We start from the raw sequence: 22,466 nt of genomic DNA on the forward strand, positions 1-22,466 counted from the left end.
CTTTGAGTACATCAAGCAGCAGAAACCAAACATGAAACCTTTCCAGACCCACTCCTGCACCTTGCACAATGTTCCAGGGTTGAGGAATGCTGTGGGAAAAGCCCAACACACACAAACTGTGAAGTGGGAGCAGCTTGAGGAGGGCTGACACTCACATTTCTGTGAAATTGATTTGAGTATAAATAACTCCTGCTCCTGTTGAGGTAATAGATGTCCCCTGGATTTTCCTTCTGCTAATAACCTCTACCTATGATTTGATAAAGTCGGCATTGATTATCTCCATTAACACGTCATATCTCTGACCACAAATTGAGTCATTTATTGGTGGCACCACACAGTATCTCAAATAGATTTAAAGTTTATGGATTGCATAGTACTAAAGATTTTGTATAATAGCAAAGATTAAAGATTGTAATATTAAAGACCAAATGCTGTTGAACAGCAGGTCAGATGGATGGCAGACAAGGCTTTCCCCAAATAATGTTAAACTACAGAAAACCATTCCCCGTGTTTCACTTTTCATCAGTTCAGTCTCAGAGGTGAAGAAGCAGCTTTGCTCCTCAGTGATGAGACCAGACAGATACCAAAAGTGTCACAAATCTCATTATCACTCCTACCTGCAAGCTGGTAATTGTTGCAAGACAAACCAAGAACAGTTCAGGTAAAAGCCTTGCTGGAAAAGCACCAGGAAGTTCAGTTCTCCAGCTCAGCATTGAAGTGGAAAACACACAAAGTACAATGCAAGGATTAAGAGTGAAGTCCAAGCTATGAAGTTTCAAAGAGAACCACTGCATTAAATCCCTGCCAGCAGGCAGATGAGGCAGGGATTTGACTGTGAGGGACCTCAGCAAAGAGAACTTCACCTGGGCAGGTGAGACAATGTGCAGAGCCCTCCTTTAGCCCAGCACAGCTGGGATCCCCAGGGGAGCCCAGAGCTGGAAAGTCTCTGGAGGAAACTCCTTGCTTCCAGCAAGATGAATAATACACCTGTTCCCTACTTGTGAGCAAACACTACAAAGAAATAATTAGAACCTATCTGACCTGAAACCCACATGCCCATTACTGTGGTATTTTTCCACCTCCTCCAGGTGAAACAGAAGATGGGCTGGACCTGGAAGGGGAGGGGTGGAGTGGCTGCACAAGATGCTGATTTATAAAGCTGCAGCAAGCAGAGCTCTTTCTCCACAGGCTTGGGACAGGGAGCTGGTCCTGCCTGGAGGATGCTGAGGTGGGAGCAGCACTGCAGCTAACGCCTGCTGGCCACAGGAGAGGGAGCAGCACCTCGGGGAGCTTCTGCACTGCTCTGAGCCACCACAGCCCCAGCTGGCCTTGGGCTTTCCATCTACAGATTTTGGCTTCTGATCCAGAGGCTTTGACTTGGCTGCTTCTCTCCATCAGGAAAGGAATAAATTCACCAAGATGGTCAAGGTGGGTACAAGCCCAAGGAACTGTCCTTGTGTTTCTTCTTAAGCTTTATTTTGTGAATCTATACTAAAAGTACAGGCAAAGTGGAAAATTGAATTAATACCAGACACTCTTGAGCATGGACAGTTTGGATTGGGAAAGATTCTTGGACTGGCTGAGCCAAAAATCTGAGCCAAATTCTGAGATTTTCTGAAACTCTGAAGGTTAAAGGTTAACATAGGACTTGCTTACAAGTGAGCAATAGATTTTTCTATTTGTTTATTTTCTAATTGTCTTTATTTTTCTCTCCCATCTGCTAAGTTCTCCCAGCAGAGAGCTGTTGCCTTTCTCTCCTGGTTTCTGTGCCCTATAAGGATTTGAAAAGCTGAACAGATTTTTTTGGGTGGGGGAGTTAAAGAGAGAAGGAGGAGGAACGTGAAGAGAAAAAATCCCAATAATAAAACAGATCTTGAATCTTCAGCATGGCAGAAAAACAATCAGAACTTACAACAGGCATGCTCTGTCTCTGGGTGTGCACCACCAAGTAAAATCAATTTAGGAAGAGGATTTCAGTCTTTAAAGTCCCCAAACTGCTCAGCAGCTCTTTGCTTTCCCCTTCATCAAGAGACAACATCAAGATTTAAATCCTCCTTTATGTACAGGACAGCTGAAGATAAGATGCCAGTTTTGAATTCAGAACAATGTGAAATAATAGGATATTTATTTATACAATTTTTTTCTTGTTGTTTCCACTATTTGAGCTTTCTTTATATTATGGAGAGATCTTCCTTCATCCATGAGATCTCACAGGAGGCCAAGCACTGGCAGAGCCCCTTTGTGCTTTGTCCCACCAGGGAACATCCAGGGGGGCTCTGCTGAACCTCTGGGGTTTAATCCATCAGGAAAGCTCTGGAATGGGGTCACCCAGTGGCTCTGGCACGTGGTTTCCTGGATAATTGGGAGCTGTGGTTGTGCAGCTGCTAATCAGCAGCACGGGAGGGAAGTTTGCCCTGCTCAGAGTTAACCCTGGGTTTGGAAACAGCACAACTCCTGAGATATCACTGAAAACAAAACATTCCCTGAGGTGCAGCAGCCTCCCTGGGTCAACAGCTCCCTGGGCCTGAGATTCCACTGGCAAAACCAGGGAATTGGTGGTAAATCCCTGCCAGCCCTGAGCTCTGTGTGAGCAGAATCAGAGCAGCTCCTACTTGCCTTTCAGTCCAGTGTTTGCCTCAAGCCTGACTTTGATTCAGTGCAAATATGTATTTGTAGGTGTTAGTTGTAATTCAAATTTAAATATTGGAGTTATGGATCTGAAAAGCTCCAGGAACAAGCAAGTTCTCACTGGATAATTTTCCCCTCCCTTTTCCTTTCATGAATATTTTGCTTTTCCACTGATCTCTTCTTGGAGCTGATAAATAATTAATAATTTTCACTGCTGAGGTCCTGGACAGTATTTTCCTACACTTGTTTTAGATCATAAACTGCTGGAAGTGTTGCACATCCCTAAAGGAATCCCTGTAATTTGCACCTGATGAAGTCCTGACCACAATCACAGTAACACAAACTGGATGGATTTCTGGATAAGATGGAAAAAACACCTTAAGTAGCCAGGAGAAAGAAACAGCAGAAATCTGTAGCTTATCTAAAAAAGTAGATCTGCAAAATTTTGACTTTTTTTGTGGTGTTTTACAGAAAAAGTCTGCTGTTTACTCAGTTGAGATCTACGGGACAAAAGATCTGCATAAAACAGAGACTGAAGACGAAGAGGAGAAGCACAAAGACTTAAAAGGCAACAAGAAGAAAAAGAAGACAGAAGATCTTAAGAAGGAACTGGACCTGGTGAGTGTTGCTGATCTTCCATTACACATTCTGTGAAATCCAGGGGATGTCCAGCACTGAAAATCCTGGCACAGGGGAGGATTTACTTCCTCACACTCCTGGAGTGTGCCAGAAAAATGCTGTGCAAGATGAATATTTAAAGTGAGGGGATGATTCTGGGATGATTAAGCCACCAGTGGTACAGAACATTATCTGCCCAAAAAGGAACCGTTCCCCAGATGGAATCACTGCCATCAGTATTTCCTGACAGCTTGCACAGCCAGGAGTCAGAGGAGAGGCAGAACCAGAGCATTGTGCTCCAGAGATTCCAGAGCTGAGAGCATTTCTCAGCTTTAAACACAGGGGTTTTCACCCAAACTAACTGCTCTGGCCTTCAAGAAATCTGTGTTTTACTCCTGGCTCTCCACTGACCTGCTGGCTGCTCTTGGAAATGTTGCTTCCTCTCCACACATTCCAGTTTCCCAATCTGGACAGGAGGGTAATTATGCTGACCTCTTTTTGGGATGGCTGTGAGAGCAGCTCAGAGGAGAGGCTATTTACAGGCTGGATGGCATTTCAGAGCCCAAAGAGCACCAAAATAAGCTTTGATTCCATGTTTCTCTCAGATCTGCCCAGCAGCAGGTAAATATTTCTCAGCCCGTGCTGTCTTTGGGATGTAACTCCACTCCTGTGTTTCTAAAGAGAAACCAAAGCACAGACAGGAGAATTGACTCACCCAAGTACCCATGAATCACTCTGAGAAAACAATTGGGAGATCTCTCAAATTCTTGGCTTCTAAATCCCTGTTCAGCACAAGATATAATTAGGCCAATGACACCACAGAGGTGTCAGTGCAGGCCAAGGAGAAGAGCTTTGAGATTTCCCTCTCCCACACCCTTTTTAACTGTGCTTAGAACCTGTTGCCTCTTTCCATTAGACTGAGAAGGATAATTCACATTCCCTGCCCTGGCAATCGAGGGCAGAGGTTGTTGTCACACACACTCTGAGCCCTGCAGCATGCAGAGGGAAATGATTTATCCACAAGAAGCACAGCCCCTCGTGGCAAGCAGCAAAAACACGAACACACCACCCTGTTCTTGTGACAGATTTGCTGGAGGAGGGAGCTATTTACAAAAGCACTCTGCAAATCAAAAGGAAAAAAATATCATCTTCCAGTGGAAGATATTTTGCTTATCAATGTGCAGATTTGTCTAATTAATGAAAGTGGGGTGTCATGCAAGCAACTTCACCCATGCTCCCAGATCCAGACAGGTTGGAAATAAAAATGCCAGCAGTCTGATGCTCTGCTCACTGTAATTTTCTGTATCTTGGATTGCAGGATGACCACAGACTCAGCACCTCAGAGCTGGAGAAGAAGTATGGTACCAGCATTGACAAAGTAAGTCCACAGGGCTTCCTTAAGGAGCTGCCTCAATCAGGCACCTCTGGCCTCCCCAGAGCTCCCCAGGAGCAGGAATTGCATTATTTGATGTGTGTGGGTGCCTGCAGTGATGCTCCCAGTAAAGCCTAAACCAGCAAGACAACGAGCACTGGCCTGGATTGAAAGTGGAGTTTACCTCCAGCCTGGAGGAGGGAGGCTGAGCTGCTGCTTTGAAATCTAAAATGGGACCTCAGGCTTTTGCACCAGGATCTCTTTTTCTCTAAAGCTGTTTTCTGATCTTTTGATTTCACCACAATTCACTTTTCACAATTTACAGCCAAAGACTGTGTGGATTGAGCTAATTTTAAAGGAAAATCTAGATTTAAGAAACTACACCTGAGTCCCTCTGACACCTGACATTTGAATATCAAAGCACTGAGCATGGCCAGAGCACAGACAAGAATTTCAAGAACCCCCTAAGCTGCAAACACCTCGTGGAAATGCAGAAAAAGCAGCAAAAGAAAGTCAGTTTTTCCCTGGCTCCAAACACTTAGTCCAGGTATATTTGATTGATAACCAGCAGAATGGATGGATGTGCTCCCAAATTCAGTGCTCCAGTAAAGAAAGAGCTGTTTCTCCATAGCAGATAAGTAATAGCAGCCACTCTGAAATCAGGAGGTTTGGAAATCAGAGCTGCAGCTCGTTTGTGACACACACAACCTTTAAAGGAGCAGCAGCATGTGCATTTGGTTCTGAGCTGGGGTAAAAGCCTGCTTGCCTGTGATTTCATTGTGAACCTGTCCCCTCCTTCTGCAGGGTCTCTCGAGTGCCAGAGCAGCAGAGATTTTGGCTCGGGACGGCCCCAACGCTCTCACCCCTCCCAAAGCCACCCCCGAAATCGTCAAGTTCCTCAAGCAGATGATCGGGGGCTTCTCCATCCTGCTGTGGATCGGGGCTGCCTTCTCCTGGATCTCCTTCGGCATCCAGCTGGCACAGGGGGTGGATTCAGCCTTTGACAATGTGAGTGCATGAGGAGCCCAGCAGGGTCCGGCTGTTGGCAATACTGCAGGGTTACTCAGTAACTACCGGGGGGCCTCTCGTTCTCACGGGACTCTACTGCTGCTGAGCACTTCTGATAAAAACTCAAACACCTCGAGCTTAAAGAGTGCCTGGGCAAAGGTTTTATAGCCACTGGGCACAATCACAATTCTGGAGTACTCTGAGAGCAGGAAAGAAGTCTCAAGGCTTTGGACTCTGATTAAAGAGTCTCTGACTAATTCCCTTTTTTAATTATACTATTTTTAAATTATATTTGTTTCTTACACTCTAATTTGTTTGACACTGTGCTAGTTTAGAGAAGAATTTCAGATGGGAAAATCACTATTAAAAACCTTTTTTTATACACACACACACAAAAAACCTAATTGATCATTTGCAGGCCAACACCCAAAAGTTCTTTTCTTAACCTGTCTTTTAACCTGGCCAACACTTCATTTTAAAACAACGCAGATTTATTCTAACAGAGGAATTGCTGAGCACTTGTGTTAAATTAACCAGATTGTATCTTTTATCAATCAGCTCTACCTCGGAGTTGTCCTGGCTCTGGTTGTCATCCTCACTGGTATCTTTGCTTATTATCAAGAAGCCAAAAGCACAAACATCATGGCCAGCTTCAGCAAGATGATCCCACAGGTGAGAACCAACCTTTCAACTGAAAGTTGAAAATTCATCCCAATATGAAGGAAGCCCAGCAAGCCAAGCTTGAATTTATCTCTTGGCAAATGACCCAGATAAACGTCCGGAATCACAAAGTGTTGCAGAAAAGCACATGGTGGTTGTTTTGATGGAGCTGTGGATTGTAGGATGCACATCCTTGTTTTCCATCCAGCTCTGGGTTAGAGATCTCAGTGCCCAGTTCAAACCTGGAAAAGGGTGACGTGCTGGGTTTCACACTTTGCAGCCCACTGCTTTTACCCACAGAGCTGGTGTCATGTGAGCACATCCCTGGAAGACATTTCCCCATCTCCAAGCCCATTTCCCTTCTGAAATCCCCCAACTTCCAGCCTGAGCAGTCCAGCTGGATGTCAAATATGCTAACACTTCTTCTCCATCACCCTGCCCTGGACCATTCCCAGAACAGAGAGGAGGATCTCACTTTAGGGAGTGGCACAAAGCTGATTTTTGTCCCATTTCTGTCTTCCAGCAAGCTCTTGTCCTCAGGGATGCCGAGAAGAAGGAGCTGCCAGCACACCAGCTGGTGGTTGGGGACATTGTGGAGATCAAGGGTGGGGACAGGATCCCTGCAGACATTCGCCTCATCTTCACTCAGGGCTGCAAGGTAAACAGGGCTTGGAAGAGAAAAGGAAAGAGGGAAAACAGAGTTTGGAGTGGTTTATTACATAGAAATAATTACTATATAGCCAATATGAGTTATTAGAGCTTTGATTTGACATAATTAGTGAAGTCAGAGAGCAGAAGCTGGAATGTGACGCTGAGCTCCTCTGGGACTGACACCTCCCTCCCTGAAAACCCAAAAATCCATGCCATGTTCTGGCTCTGCTCTTTGCCAGGACAGGGCAGATGCACCAATACAAATTTGTGAGTTTCCACTGGAGGCAAATCTTCAAAATTGTGGGGTTTCCTCAGCCTGCTGCTGAAAATGCCACTGACAGACACACAGCATTGGCTGAAGTGAATTCCCACAGAAAAGGTTCTCTCAGGGTCAGCAGCAGCTCAGAGAAGAGGCACTGAGAGATGTTGATGTCTGATTATGGAAGAAGCCACCTCACCACGGGCTGGACACCACTGTGTACTGCTGACTTTAATCTGAGCACATCTCCCTTTCATTAAAGGTGGACAATTCTTCACTCACAGGGGAGTCAGAGCCACAGTCCCGCTCCTGTGACTTCACCCATGAGAACCCCCTGGAGACCAGGAACATTGCCTTCTACTCCACCACCTGTGTGGAAGGTGAGCTGACCTTGAAACTGGGCAAGGAAATCCCATTTTATCCTCTTTATCTGTTTCTCTGCTGGCTCCAGCCACGTTTATCATCCTGTGTGCACATCTTTACATCCTTTTATCGTTTTTTCTAGCTAGTCTTTGACCTCTATTCACCAACTTCAGGGGAACGGAACATTTCTAATTTCTATTATTTACCAGCTTACAGAGAGAAGGGCCCCCAAAAAGGCACTTTGCTTGGTCCTGCTAACTCATTTGAACAATTCTGCTTTGAGGAACTTCAGAGAGGTTTAACTGTTCACAAGAACTGTGACCTGAGCAGATAAAAGTGTGACCTTGGGGTCGGTCACATTTAGCGTTTGTTCCAACGCACAGCGTGGTAATGGCTGCACCAATGAATTGATCTGGATTTGAATTGACTGGTAGATACCTGTTGGAATGTCAGGCTGCAGCTGCCCCTGAGTGTTTGTGTGCCCCAGAGGTGACAGTTTTTGTCCCTGCAGGCACTGCCACTGGCATTGTCATCAACACCGGGGACCGCACTATCATTGGCCGCATCGCCTCCCTCGCCTCGGGCGTGGGCAACGAGAAGACGCCCATCGCCATCGAGATCGAGCACTTTGTGTACCTGGTGGCAGGAGTGGCCATCTCCATCGGTGTCCTCTTCTTCATCATCTCCGTCTCCATGCACTACAAGATCCTGGACTCCATCATATTCCTCATCGGCATCATTGTGGCTAACGTGCCCGAGGGGCTGCTGGCCACGGTGACGGTGAGTCTGGGCTGGGAGTCTCTGCTTGAGCTGGGCTGGGTTTGGAGAGGGGTGGGGGTTCTTATTCCAAGGATAAATCCTTCATTTGGGAATTCTGGTGTAACTGAGTTGTTCTTCTCAAACCCAGTTTGGGTTTAAGTTCAAGTACTGCTCAATGGCTGCTGAGTACAATGACGTGATTCATTTTCCCACCACTCATTCCCACTTGGAAAGGGGGATATTGTACACTGAAAGTCACATGAAAACTCCGCTTACTTCCACATGGCCAACACTGAAACTCCCTCTACAAATCCAATCCCTGAAATCCCTGTCCAACACTGCAATTTGGGAATTCTGGTGTAACAGAGTCATCCATCTCAAACCCAATTTGGGTTTAAGTTCAAGTACTGCTCAACGGCTGCTGAGTACAATGACGTGATTCATTTCCCCACCACTCATTCCCACTTGGAAGTGGGGACATTGTACCCTGAAAGTCACATGAAAACTCCACTTATTACCACATGTCCAACACTGAAATCCCTGCCTGAGGAGCAGCATACCTGCTAAGCACTGCTGACAAACAATGAAGGGAATCATTGCAGGATGCATGGAGCTCCCTGCCATTTGCAGGTGTTTCTATCTCAGACAGTTTAGAAATAAGACATCTTAGAATTATTTTCTAAGAAATAATAGAATTATAATAGAATTATTAAAATGATAGAATTATTTTCTCTTAGAAATAAGACATCCTTGTTTCTATCAGCTGCAAATCTACCTGTGCTAGTTACGGCCAAACCTCAGATTCTAAATTAAAATAGGGAGAAAAAAAACACACAGTGGCCAACAAAAATGAGAAATTTAAAATATTCTCTTAAAAAAACCCAGCCAAGTAAGCAACAAAGCCCAGAAAAGATCTCTCAGGAGAATGCAATCTCAGTGTAGCCACACCTTGGTGAGAGCTGGACCCCTTCCCTCCTGCAGGTGAGCCTGTCCCTCACAGCCAAGCGCATGGCCAAGAAGAACTGCTTGGTGAAGAACCTGGAGGCCGTGGAAACCCTCGGCTCCACCTCCATCATCTGCTCTGACAAGACAGGAACCCTCACCCAGAACAGGATGACTGTTGCCCACCTCTGGTTTGACAACCAGATCTACTCAGCTGACACCAGTGAAGATCAGACAAGTAAATGGGAAAATGGGGGTGTGGGAAGGGGCAGATCCTTGGAGCAATGTAAACGTTTGATGGCTAAATCAGACATATTTTCCTTCTACACACGGAAATCCCTCCTTAGCCATGTGGAGATGTGGAAAAAGTAGAATTAATATTTGAATTCCTCACAGGAAGTAAACCTGGAGGAGGTTCTACTCCAGAGCCTTTTGCCAAAAGTACATTTAGTAGGGAATTAAGCAGAGAAGCATCACCCAAACCCCTTTGCCAGCAATGCTAGAGGGAAAATTTGTATCAATATTTTTTTCTATAAAAGAAGCTGTCAAAATAATAATTTTTTTTCTGCAAATAATTCAATTTTTTCACTCTTAAGCTTTCACTTGTCTGATGCAATGTGTGCTTTGCTTCTCTCAGCCCAGCCCTTTGATCAAAGTTCCCCCTCATGGACAGCGTTATCAAAAATTGTCACTCTCTGCAACCGGGCAGAATTCCGGCCAGGACAGGAAAATCTCCCCATCATGAAGGTACTGCTGACTCCACATCAGCTTAGTTCCCTTCCTCTGAAAAAGCAATTTTTTCTGTCTGTCTTAAACAATCTCCATTTCCTGTTCCAGCCCTCTAAGTTCCTACTGATTGTGGTTTTATTGCTATACACTCACACAAAATTTAACACAGGATAAAAAACCGCACAGCCAGGAGCACAGAAATGCAGATTATCCTGAATTGGAGGAGATCCACAATCCCAGCTCCTGGCTCTGCACAGGACAGCCCCAAGAATCCCCGTGCCTGAGAGCATTGTCCAAACCCAACTGTGCTGCCAGGAAAAAGGCAGCACAAGTAGCAGGAATAGTAATTACTGCACTGTTAATTTATTATAGCAAAGGTAAACATGCCTTAATTGATGTCTTTCCACATGACTGCTTGAAGGTAGTAAATTCTACTGACTGAACTAGCAGGACAAATCTGCTGCTTACTCATCAATGCCAGCCTCAAGTTAATTTGGGTTTGTGCCTCAGCACACCTGTAGTGACCTGAGTATGACCCCAAATCTGCTTTACATCAGCAAATGCTCTTTGCTGTGGTCAGTTCTAACTCCAAGAGGAAAGAAGACATCCCCAAATTTTATTGTAATATTTTTCCAGGGTTACTTGAACATAAAAATGTCAATTCCTTGTTGCTGAAGTGTGCAGCATGTCATGGAATTCTGGAAATGCAAAAGTAAAATGTTTTCTTCCTTTGTGCCCACAGAGGGTCGTGGTTGGAGATGCCTCTGAAACAGCTCTGCTGAAATTCTCTGAGGTCATTCTGGGGGATGTGATGAGCATCAGAGCACAGAACAAGAAAGTGGCTGAAATCCCTTTCAACTCTACCAACAAATTCCAGGTGTGTTTAATTTTAGTTTTTGGAAATCGTGCCAGATTGTTTCTGTCACTGGGCCTGGTGCAACAATGGGTGGCCTGGAAGCCTTAATGGGGTAATTCAACAACAGAGGAAATTCCAGTTGTAATAAACACAGTTCATTCCATTTGATGGGAATTATGATTTCTTCATGGAAAATAACATTAACCCCATGGGAAACCAGAAGCAGATAAGGACAATCTGAGCTCTCCCAAACCATTTCCTGTTTGTGGCACAGCTCTCCATCCACGAGACCGATGACCCCCACGACAAACGCTTCCTGCTGGTGATGAAAGGAGCCCCAGAGAGGATTTTGGAGAGGTGCAGCACCATCATGATCAACGGCAAGGAGGAGCCTCTGGACAGCGAGAAGGCAGAAGCTTTTCAGACAGCCTACATGGAGCTGGGGGGCATGGGGGAGAGAGTGCTGGGTGAGTGCAGCTGCAGGGACTGCCTGGGAAAATGGGGAAAAACAAAAATGGGGCAAAATCCAGCTGTAAAACCTGTGAAATGGGGTTCAAAGTCTTGGCACATCCAGCACGGGAAAATGGTTAAATGCTGGAGTTCCATGAGAAGAGCAAATCCTGATGTTTTATCAAGCTCTCCTCTTCCTCCCACATTTTCCTGCCCACCACACCAACCTAAACATCTTCTCAGGTTTCTGCCACTTGTACCTGCCTGAGAACGAGTTTCCAGAGACCTACCAGTTCGACACAGATTCCATGAACTTCCCAACCTCCAACCTGTGCTTTGTGGGGCTCCTGTCCATGATTGACCCACCTCGCTCCACGGTGCCTGACGCTGTCTCCAAGTGCCGCAGTGCTGGCATCAAGGTAAGGATTTTACAGAAGACCACGGTGGGTCTGCAACAGAAAGGCTCATTATGATTATTTTAGGTATTATTTAAAGTATTTAAAATTTAAGATCTTTCACCACATCATCACGAATTATCTTTCTTGCAACAACTACCAAAAATATCAACCTTAGTTAAGACCATTCTATAATTTCAATTTAGAGAGTCCTCAGAGGCAAAATATTTTCATTTAAGTGGGAATCAGACTATAGGAACTGCATAAACCCCTCAAACCCGGAAATCCAAATTTGCAAAAGCTCAGATACTCTCTCATCAGATCCATTTCTAGAATACAAAACCCACACCAGCTGGAATTATTTGCTTGTAAGCAGAGTAAAGTGATAGAAACAATTCTAGAGAAGGCATCAGGTCTCTGCTTTGAATATTTATCCAAATTACTCAAGCAAAATCTGAAGCAGTGATTCCCCTAATTTCACTCCCTGGGGACCCACAAGTGAACTTTCAGCCCTAAGCAGAGGTGAAATTTATCTAAATCTAGGAATTCATATTTGGGATTACAGATCTCAGATGAGATGAATCCCAAACCCCAACCCTGACAAAACTTTCCATAACCTGAAGACAGCTCTGGCAACTTTTCTTCAAGAAAAGCAAGAAAAGGCTGTGTCTTATCTGTCAGGACACCTCAGTCACAAGGATCCATTTTAAGATGCAATATTCTAACAAACCCTCCCCACTGAACATACCTAATATAGATCCTTACATAAAGGCTCCTTTATTCTGCATTATTCTAATCTGGCTGCCTGTGTTGAGTTCTTCCTTCAGAGCCCTGATAAAGCAGCTTCTAAAGGAGAGGCAGAGCCCAGATGTTGATACAGAGCCGGGCAGTTTCTGCCCCTAATCTCCTTTGCTGTGTACACAGCCCTGCTCTGATCCCAAACTGCTTCCTGCTCCTCAGCCGTGGACATTCCCCTTTATCTCACTCCATGCTTTACCCATTTGTCACTCACTTGTCCCTTGCTCAGGTCATTATGGTCACTGGTGACCATCCCATCACGGCCAAGGCCATTGCCAAGAGTGTGGGCATCATTTCGGCCACCAGTGAGACCGTGGAGGACATTGCCAAGCGCCTCAACATCCCTGTGGAGCAGGTCAACAGGAGGTGAGAGCCAGGCCAGCACCCAGGGCTTCATTTCCCTGCTCCACCCCGCTGCTTTCTGCTTTTTTCATGACACATCCCCACTCTTGATTCATCTCCACCTAAATGTGCCCACTCAGTGGCTTTCATCTTTGCTGCCCGTGAAGAAAATCTGGCAAATTATCCTTTGCAAATCATGTGGAAGTTAATGTTGCTGCCTATTTGACAAAACACACACACACAAAGCAAAATTCAGCATCACACAACCCAGTCTGGACCATCAGCCCAAATTCCTCCTTCACCCCTTAAATGTGGAAAAATAACATCACAAGGGAAGGATAAAAGCTCTCTGCAGAAGTGATGTCTTCCCTTGCCCTTCCCAGTGAGACGCCTCTTTAAAATGGATTTTCTGAAGCTTCAATGTGTTGTTAGATGCTGCTGGGAACCAGGGAAAAAGCAGCCTTGAAGCCTTGAGTTTCTCAGCCTTCACAAGGACAAATTATAACAATGATTATGTACCTGCAGGATGTGAGAGCCCGTTTGAGTGTCTCGTGATATCTTGCAGAAAGCATGTTTTCAAAGAGGTGTTGCCTTCTCGGACCAATGAGTCTTTTCTATTTTGTTTTGCACGTACTACCCTATAAAGTGTAGTGTTTCTTTAAATAAAGCTCTCTCTCTCTTTTGCTTCTCTATTGCATGAAGAACTATGTTGCATTATCCTTTTTGCTGCTCACCTATAGCTTAAAATGCAACAGCAATGAGACACCTCTGTATCCAGGGCTGTGATCCACTCTGGATTTCTGCAGCAGCTTCCATCCAGCTCCTGCTGATTAACAACAAACACCGCTGCAATTAACTCAACTTGTTGCATTCCCCCCCTCCAGCTTCACACCCACCCCACCAACGCACTATTTTTCCCCTTTTAACCCCAAAATCCCCCCCTGTTGTGCTGTGGCTGTGGCAGGGAGGCCACGGCGGCCGTGGTGAACGGGATGGAGCTCAAGGAGATGAGCTCGGAGCAGCTGGATGAGATCCTGCGCCAGCACGCCGAGATCGTCTTCGCGCGCACATCGCCCCAGCAGAAGCTGATCATCGTGGAGGGCTGCCAGAGGCAGGTGAGGCAGGTCACACACACACACCAGCCCAGGCTGAGGGGCTGCAAGACAATTCCCAGGCCTCCCTAAGCCCTGTTTAGACTCTTTACCCTGTGCCAGAACATTATCTAACAGATTGCCACAAACGCTGCCTGGACTCAGTCCAAGCCACGCAAATTCCCACTGCGGACACAGCTCCTGGGACAAAATGAGCTTTGCCTGGGTTTGGAGCCAGGGCATGGATTGTCCCTGTCACTCTGAGAAGCACAAATGCCTCCTGTGCCCTGTTTGGGAAGGAGAATTCCCTCTGAAATTCTTTGAACCCGGATGAAAGCGACAGTGCTGCCACATCCTCTCCTCTTATCTCTTGTGGCAGAGCCACATCCTCCTGCCCACAGGAATGTTTGGGAGTGGAATTGGTTAGTGCTGGGTGAACATGTGAACTCACAGTTCTTTTCCAGCCTAGACTACTTATGATTCTGAGGTATGAACCCCACAGAATGCCAGAGCATGATTTATGCACCACCAAGCCTTAGCTGTGTTACTTCCCAGGGCTGTAAAACAGGATTTAAAGAGAGTTTGTCCCATCCATGAGCAATATCAAGTAAAGCAGCCTGGATTGCAGCCAGCACAGGAGGGAAAAAAAAAAAAAAAAAAAAAAAAGACATTTTCAGAACTCTGTAAAAGATGAAAACTGCCATTAAAAGACTCTCCACTCAAAAATGACATCTTCCAAGCAGATTTTGTGAATTAAAGCCACACTAGTGCTGTGCCTGGACTTAGTAAAGAAGATGTGGCACAAAGATATTATTTTATCTCTGTAGTCAGTGCCAGCACTAAGCTTCCCAATCAGCATTATCAGCTCGTTGGGTTTAACCAGAGGGTGCTCCAGAGAGTAAAAAAAAGAGATAAAATTCTTCAATTCCATGTGTCTTTTATTTTCTGAATGGTCTCTGTCAGGCACATGGTGGTAAACGTGTTCTGCACTGCTCAGACTCCCACACTCCTGGCAGATTTGGCTCTTCAGGGATGAAAGGAACACCCTCCCCCAGCCAGTCTCCAGCTATGTTTAGTACTTAGAGCTTATAAGCCCTTCTGTACATGGCATTATTTATAGGTAGTGACACTGAGCTCAATCCCCCAGCGACAGGAAATTCAGCATTTTATTAATCAGTTCGCCAGGCTTTGTCCCCACTCTGAACACCCTGCCTTGAACCAAGCTAGAAACTTCTGCAGCAGCCAGAGCAGAGCCTGGAGCTGCAGGAGATGGTTCAGGAAGATAACAAAGAAGCTGAGTTGGATAATCAGAGTTTCCCATCTTTTGGATTAGTAGAGAAATTCTAGCACAGGCTGAGGATGGCCAGAAGCTGCTGGGATAGGATGAGGATGGGCTCTAACTCAACAGTTACATAATTCATGATTCAGATGAAGTCTGGCTGTTTGTGTAGCACTTCATTAAAAAAATACAGGACTTTTTGTGTTAATCAAACCTCCCCCAGATGTCAGAGGTGAACCTGGGTCTGCTCAGACAGGGATGAACCACGTACATAGAGCAGAAAATCCATCATCCAGATCTTAAATCCTCTTTATATCCAACTATCAGATTAATTGCATTTGAGATGCATCTAATTGAGATGTCCACTCTTCAGGATGCATCCCTGAATTTTCCAGGTCTCTACTCTAAAGGGAATCACACCAAATTCTGAGGTTGCTCTCCCAGCCCTGCCCACCCCCTCCCCGACCCCTGGCTGTGTTTGACGTGGGTACAGAGAGGATTCAGAACTTCCTATCAGCAATTTTCTAATGGAAATGTAAAGACTGGTGCAGGCAGGACTCCCCCTCTCCTCCCAAGCCCACATCTGGATGCTTTTGTGTGTTCCAGGGAGCAGTGGTTGCCGTGACTGGAGATGGAGTCAATGACTCCCCTGCCCTAAAAAAAGCAGATATTGGCATTGCTATGGGGATTGCTGGCTCTGATGCAGCCAAAAATGCAGCTGATATGGTCCTGCTGGATGATAACTTTGCTTCCATTGTCACAGGAGTGGAGGAAGGTAAAGATAATGTTGTTTCCCATATTTTGAGCTGGAAGATGCTGGCAGGGCCTCCTGATCATTCCCTCCTCTCTTTTCTGGATTTGTGGATTTGATATTTGGGAAAGCTGGGAATTAATTCAATTTCTACATATGACAATCAGAGAATGAGGAAATCATCTCCCTCTCTCACACATAAAAAAGACTGTTGTCTCTGTTTGATCAAGCTTCAGATAAAAGCACTTCCTGACTTTTTCCAATGCAGTTTGAAGCCTCATATTGATACAAATTATTTTCTCCCCCTTTTCCCTCTATTATTTTCTCACACATCACCTTCACTGTGTTCCACCTATGACAGGAACACTCATCCCAGCCTTGCACTGTAAAGAGCTTGTGCTTTCCACAGGACATTTTCCCTCTAAACTGCCTCATTGAAATAAATGTTTTATTATACTTGAGTTTTCAGAGGGCTCTAAGGGAGGGCAGCTTAAAAAAACCACAACAAAACCAAATTTAAAAATGCCTGAGGAAAGTAGTAACAAACAGTAAATGTTTTCACTTCATTTAGTTAAATTTGAACCTTTTATTTTTCTGGAAAACACAGATTAAATTCCCTCTGACAGAATTATTTTCTCTTCCCCCAGGCCGCCTGATCTTCGACAACCTGAAGAAAACCATTGCCTACACCCTGACCAAGAACATTGCTGAGCTCTGCCCCTTCCTCATCTACATCATTGCCAGCATCCCAATGCCCATTGGCACCATCACCATCCTCTTCATCGACCTGGGCACCGACATTGTGAGTTGGGAGCCCCAAAGTCATTTCCTGCTGGAATATCCTGCCAAGGGACAGGGGCTGGGGGCAAAGGCACACCCAGAACAGGGGGGGTTATGGCTTTATCCTACAGCTGAGAAAGGCAGTGAAAAAAGGGAGTAGAAGCAGCCAGGTAGAGAGAAAGAAGAGTAGAAAACAAAAACCTGCAGAGGGGGAGCACAAAGCAAATCTGATCCAGGCTAAAATCAGCAGTGAACAATAAACAGTTTTAGTTTTTAATTTTATCAGTGTTTTAACCAAGAGATCAGAGGGATTCCTGCAGTCACACCTGACATTGCATCCAGCCCAGCCCAGGGGACCTGAAAGACCCTTCAATTTGAAATAAATGTTAAATTATTGTTAATCTCCTCTGGCCTTTTGTATTGATCACCATTTCCAAGTTTCAGATTTCCCCCAAACCCTTTACACACTAACAGGAATCCACACAGATCCCCCTCTCATTTCCTCCAGTCCTTCCAACATCCCACAGAACCACTTAGAAACTGCAAATTGCTGCTAAACCTCTGAGAGCTAGGCACATGCTGCCCCCCAGCCCCTGAGGATGTGTTTCTCTTGCAGATCCCCTCGGTGGCATTGGCTTATGAGAAAGCTGAGAGTGACATCATGAACAGGAGACCCCGGAATAAGAGGAGGGACCGGCTGGTGAACGAGCAGCTGGCTGTGTACTCCTACCTGCAGATCGGTACGTGGCCTCCCAAACACTCTTTGTGTCAGACTCAAGCTGATTCATTTAAAATAAAAATAAATTAGCAGATTAAACTCACCCCCTTCCTCTGCAACCCACCAGCCACCTCCTGTTGGTCGTTATTTAGCAATAAAATGAGGTTTTATCTACAGAGGAGCACCAAGAACTCTCAAGCTACCTTTATTATGTTTCATACATCCAGCACATCCCCCAGTGCTCTTTAATTTCAGTTTTTCCTCACTACTGCCCCTGTGTTTCTGCAGGAATCATGCAGTCAGTGGGAGCCTTTGTCACCTATTTCACTGTCTATGCTGAGCAGGGGTTCCTCCCCTCCACGCTGCTGGGAGTGAGAGTGGACTGGGAGAGCAATGCCATCAACGACTTCGAGGATTCCTACGGACAGCAATGGGTAAAGCAGCCCTGAAAATTCCCTGCCTTGTCCCTGCCCACCTGCTCGCTTAAAATTTCCCCCAAAATAAAGGGATAGGGAATGCAAATGAGGTGTAAATGCAAATAAAATTGGTTTTCATCCAATGTACCCTCAGGAGAGACTCCTTAGGGCTTCCTGCTACCCAGCTCTTTCATTCAGCCTGTTTTTTCATTCACTTTTTGACAATTTGCCACCTTCTCACTCACAGCCTCTGTAGATGCACTTTCTCCTCTGGTCTGGATCTTTAAACCCCTCAGAATCAACCATCACCATCATCTCCCAGCCCTGCTATTGAACAGAACCTCTGCCAAGTCCTTTGCAGCCTCCCCCTCTTGCTCCCCTCCCTCATCCTGCAGAATCACAGTTCTGCACTGATAAATCCAAACAAACAGCCCTCACCCCCAGCTCGTGCTGCAGCCTCGTGACTCAGTCAGAACAAAACTGGGCCCAAACTGATCATTCTGTGCCCAAATCTGGAGTGACTCTGCATTCACACCTTGGGAACTGAAATAAAGCCTCCCACTGAGGTTTGCAGCCGCCTGTGGGAAATGGGAGGGTCTGATTTGAAATATTTTTGTGTTTCCTTGGCTCTGCAGACCAAATACCAGCGCACATACTTGCAATGGACTGGCTACACAGCCTTCTTTGTCAGCATCACCATCCAGCAGGTGGCTGACCTGATCATCAGGAAAACTCGGAGAAATTCCATTTTCCAGCAGGGCCTCTTCAGGTGAGTCTTGAAGATGTACAATCCCAGAATGGTTTGGGTTGGAAGAGATAAAAAGCTCTTTAAGGCTCTTAAAGCTCATCCCATCCCATCCCATCCCATCCCATCCCATCCCATCCCATCCCATCCCATCCCATCCCATCCCATCCCATCCCATCCCATCCCATCATCCCAGGCTGCTCCAGCCTGGCCTTGGGCACTTCCAGGGATCCAGGGGCAGTCACAGCTTCTCTGGGCACCCTGTGCCAGAGCCTCACCTGGGAAGAATTTCCCTCAGAGGGAAGAATTTTTTCCTATCTAATCTAAACCTGCAGTTCAGGTCAGCCTCCTGCTCCACTCAGTGATTTGGCCCTCTCACTTTCAGTCTTTGCACAGAGATTAAGTCTGGCCTTAAACAATCACAAATCTCAGGCAAATATTTTATTACACCTCCCCTCAGCCCCTTTTCTACTTCAGGATAGGGATTTTCTTAAAGATATTGTGCTGGTTATTCTGAAAATGCACCAGCTTAAAACTAGCTCTCCATTCATTAAAATGTTTACTAGAAAAAAATGGGAGTTTCTCTTCCAGATTACTTTCTGAACTCCTTATCAAGAGATAGCAAGTCTGGACTTCTCTGCGATAACTTGAGGCTCTGAGAAGGGAGATAGCAGCTGGCCAAACTCTCCCAGACAGTGCTAGCCACCCTCTGCAAACCACCCTGCACCCTGCAGTCCCAGGAGAATTCAGAATATCAGCTGGGACAGAGGCCAGCAGCAGTGCTGCCACTCACTGCCCTGTTTCTGATAGCACAGCAATTAGTTTTCCATCCTTTATCTGCAGGTACAGGGCCTACACCTATGTGTGCTTCCTCCTTGCATTAACACCTGAGTCACCCCCAGCACATTCCCAGTGCAACAGCAGCCCGCAGGAACTGGTGCTGGCTGTCTCCCACAGCTGGATTTGGGCTGGGGATGCTGCCAGGAGAGGCAGGAGCACATGGGATGCAGGGCAGAGCTCACCTGGAGCAGGGAATCCGGAGGGTTCCTGCAGGCACAGAGGGGTTTAGCTCTGGGGTTAACTCTCTCGGGGTTTAATTCTTCCTCTCTGCTTTTCCTGCAGGAACAAAGTCATCTGGGTGGGGATATTCTCCCAGATAGGAATTGCTTTGATTCTCACCTACGGCCTTGGGCATGTCACAGCCCTGAACTTCACCCCTCTCAGGTGAGTTCTGGTGGCACTGAGCTTCCCCTGCCCCCCTCATGGACACAAAACAGGAGCAGGAGCCTGTGCTGCACAACTGCAGGGCAAATATTTAAAAAAATCATTATATTCATCACTATTTCTTGGCCAAAAAGTCCATTATTGCCATAATTTCCACATTATCCTACTAGACTTCACACTGAGGATCCAAAAACTCACTTGTGCAAAACCAACATTTAAATATTTCTTCCAGCATCTCCAATGTTTTGATGAGCACAGACAGCATTTAACTTTTATTTTAAATGGATCAGTCAGGTGATTTATTGCTGTGATAGCATCAGGAAAAATTTCCTTCTGAATAGGACCTGGAATTAATTAATCCAGTAACTACTTAAGACTGGGAGGCTTTACATGCACATAATGAATTTGAGAGATTATTTAGGAAATAGAAAAGAGGCCCAAGGAGGCAGGTTTGTTTTGGTAACATTGAAGGGCACAGACAGAGAGCCCAGACCTGCAGCTGAGCTGTTTCAGATGTTCCTTCTGCCCCCACCCCCAGGTTCCAGTACTGGTTTGTGGCTGTGCCTTTTGCCATCCTGATCTGGGTCTATGATGAAATCCGAAAGCTGCTCATCAGGAGATACCCAGGAAGTGAGTGCATTGTTCTACTTCAATTTTCATTTAATATTTTAATTTCATGTGTCTTTTCCTACCCTTTCACTCCCAACCCACCTCAGCTGCCACTCACAGGTGGCTGCTGAAAAATGAACAATTTTTCTCCAATGATCACTTATACTTTTAGAGGAAAAATAACCAATTTTTTAATTTTTATTTTTATTATTATCTCTTCTCCTGCAGGTTGGTGGGACAAGAACATGTATTACTGAACAGTCCTGAGCACACGAGAGCTCCTTCCCCACCTGGCCCAGCCTCTGCTGCTTTCAAGTCCTGTCTGTGCAATATCCAGCATGGATCCACCCCGTGCTGGGGTGAAGAGATTTCATGAATTCAATGAAGAAATAAGGACTTTAGAGGCTGAGAAATTACCTCCCACTGTACTGTAAAGCCTAGAAATTGCAATATTATCTATTTTTGTAACTACTACGATTTCCCCTTGTTGGAAGATGGAACTGGAGAGCACTCTGAGAGGAAAACAATCCCAAGACAGGAACTCCACACCATCCAAGGCATTAATTTGCACTGAAGGAGTTGTTTGCTGATTTTTGTGCTGGTAGAACTGAATTCCAAGTGGGTGCATACCTAGTTCTGTTTTATCTTGCCACGGGTAATTGTGCTGTACAGGAATAATTTGATAATAAAACTTTTTTTTTTTTTTTTCCAGAAAACTGTTCTCTATTTTTTTTTTTTTTTTTTCATAAAGACTGAGAGAAACTGAGTGCAACGGGGTCAAAAAGGAAAGAAGTAAAGCCCTGCTTTTCTTACTTCATTAACAGACCAAACACATGACCCATTTTGATAAAGGTGTCTTGAAAACCAAGCCACAACCAGCAGATTTGAACACTTTGAGATCCCAAATTCAATGCTCACTTCCCAAAGGTGACAATCTCCAGGGCAGAATAGATATTATCAGGTACAGGTAAAGTTCTTTTCCAAACCAGGCCTTTAATATGGTCACTCCAGCAAGAACCAGTAGGTCTCACTTCTTGTTTAGACAAAGGATTTCCCAACTTTAAAGCAAAAAATAAATATTTGACTTTTAAACACAAGTTTAGGCAAGATTTACAAAAGAAATGGGGCAGAAAGAGAACTCCTGGGGCAGCAAAGAGAAATTATCGAGGAGAGAGAAACCAGGGGAAGAGCTGAGGGAGGGGAAGAGAGGAATGTTTTCCAATCTAAAGCTCTTCCCAGAAGTCCACACCCTTCCCTGCTCGGAGACACTTTGCACTTCATGACCTTCCTTCCCTAAAACCCCTTACCTTAGTGCCTGGCTTGTGTTGCATACAGGTAAAGAAATTGTAAAAGAAATCTATGCTCTGCTGAATTACCAACATGTAAGTTCCCATCAAAAAGAATCAGAGGAATGAGAAGCAGTTAGCAGAATAAATTATTCTTGTAGAGAAAAGCAGTCTGTAAAAAACCAATAAATCTGTCCCATGGGAATCAGGGAACAAAATATGGGAATTATCTAAGGATAGGAAGATTTGATGGACGTGCAAAATGCCATTTACTAGGCATGAGTTGAGCAGCAATGAAGTTATGAACCAATTGGAGGTCTTGAAAGCTGCATAAAAATGGGCTGTGACATTCAAGATTGGCTTTTTCTGCATGAGAAAACCGAGTCCCGTCTGCTTATTGCGGGGCATTAATTACTCCGAGTGTCAATTATCCGGCTATCAGCCAGGCAGAGGAAGAGGAGCTCGCAAGGAAAGGAGACGGCAGCAAATGGAGCTGTAACGAGCGGGCGGGCCCGAATTCCAGATAAATGTGCTCTTATCGCTGGTGATGCAATCCTGGAGCGGGGCTGGGCTGACTCATTTCACAGCTCGGCACTCGCCAGCAGCCAGCACTGACTTATTACTGATTTCTTTTATCTTCTGTTTAAATGACAGGAGAGATAGAGAAGCTGTAGCACAACCTGCGGCTTGGCCAAAATTCCTGCTCCAGCAGAGGCAGGAAGAGGAAAGGAAAAGAG

The 22,466-nt window shown here is 45.4% G+C and overlaps 1 protein-coding gene across 1 annotated transcript; it reads left to right on the forward strand.

The window, feature by feature from the left end:
* The first annotated feature begins 1,180 nt into the window (after positions 1 to 1,180).
* Positions 1,181 to 21,155, forward strand: ATP12A (ATPase H+/K+ transporting non-gastric alpha2 subunit). The gene is made up of 23 exons (XM_056509562.1): positions 1,181 to 1,428; positions 3,100 to 3,246; positions 4,565 to 4,624; positions 5,423 to 5,626; positions 6,185 to 6,298; positions 6,810 to 6,944; positions 7,459 to 7,576; positions 8,071 to 8,339; positions 9,300 to 9,498; positions 9,898 to 10,007; positions 10,732 to 10,866; positions 11,120 to 11,312; positions 11,539 to 11,714; positions 12,718 to 12,854; positions 13,795 to 13,945; positions 15,807 to 15,975; positions 16,599 to 16,753; positions 17,348 to 17,471; positions 17,738 to 17,883; positions 18,501 to 18,634; positions 19,733 to 19,834; positions 20,373 to 20,464; positions 20,672 to 21,155. Exons 1-23 carry the CDS (start codon positions 1,420 to 1,422, stop codon positions 20,698 to 20,700), a joined length of 3,108 nt encoding a protein of 1,035 aa, XP_056365537.1. The 5' UTR covers positions 1,181 to 1,419; the 3' UTR covers positions 20,701 to 21,155.
* The last annotated feature ends 1,311 nt before the right edge of the window (positions 21,156 to 22,466 follow it).

This window comes from Oenanthe melanoleuca, chromosome 24, assembly GCF_029582105.1.
Source record: "Oenanthe melanoleuca isolate GR-GAL-2019-014 chromosome 24, OMel1.0, whole genome shotgun sequence".
Classification (NCBI taxonomy): domain Eukaryota; kingdom Metazoa; phylum Chordata; class Aves; order Passeriformes; family Muscicapidae; genus Oenanthe; species Oenanthe melanoleuca.

Bases quoted from the DNA above. Each gene is read 5' to 3' on its own strand.
- ATP12A (XM_056509562.1), top strand. The intron at 6,945-7,458 runs GTAAACAGGGCT...CTTTCATTAAAG, and splicing joins TCTTCACTCAGGGCTGCAAG to GTGGACAATTCTTCACTCAC. The intron at 20,465-20,671 runs GTGAGTGCATTG...CTTCTCCTGCAG, and splicing joins CATCAGGAGATACCCAGGAA to GTTGGTGGGACAAGAACATG.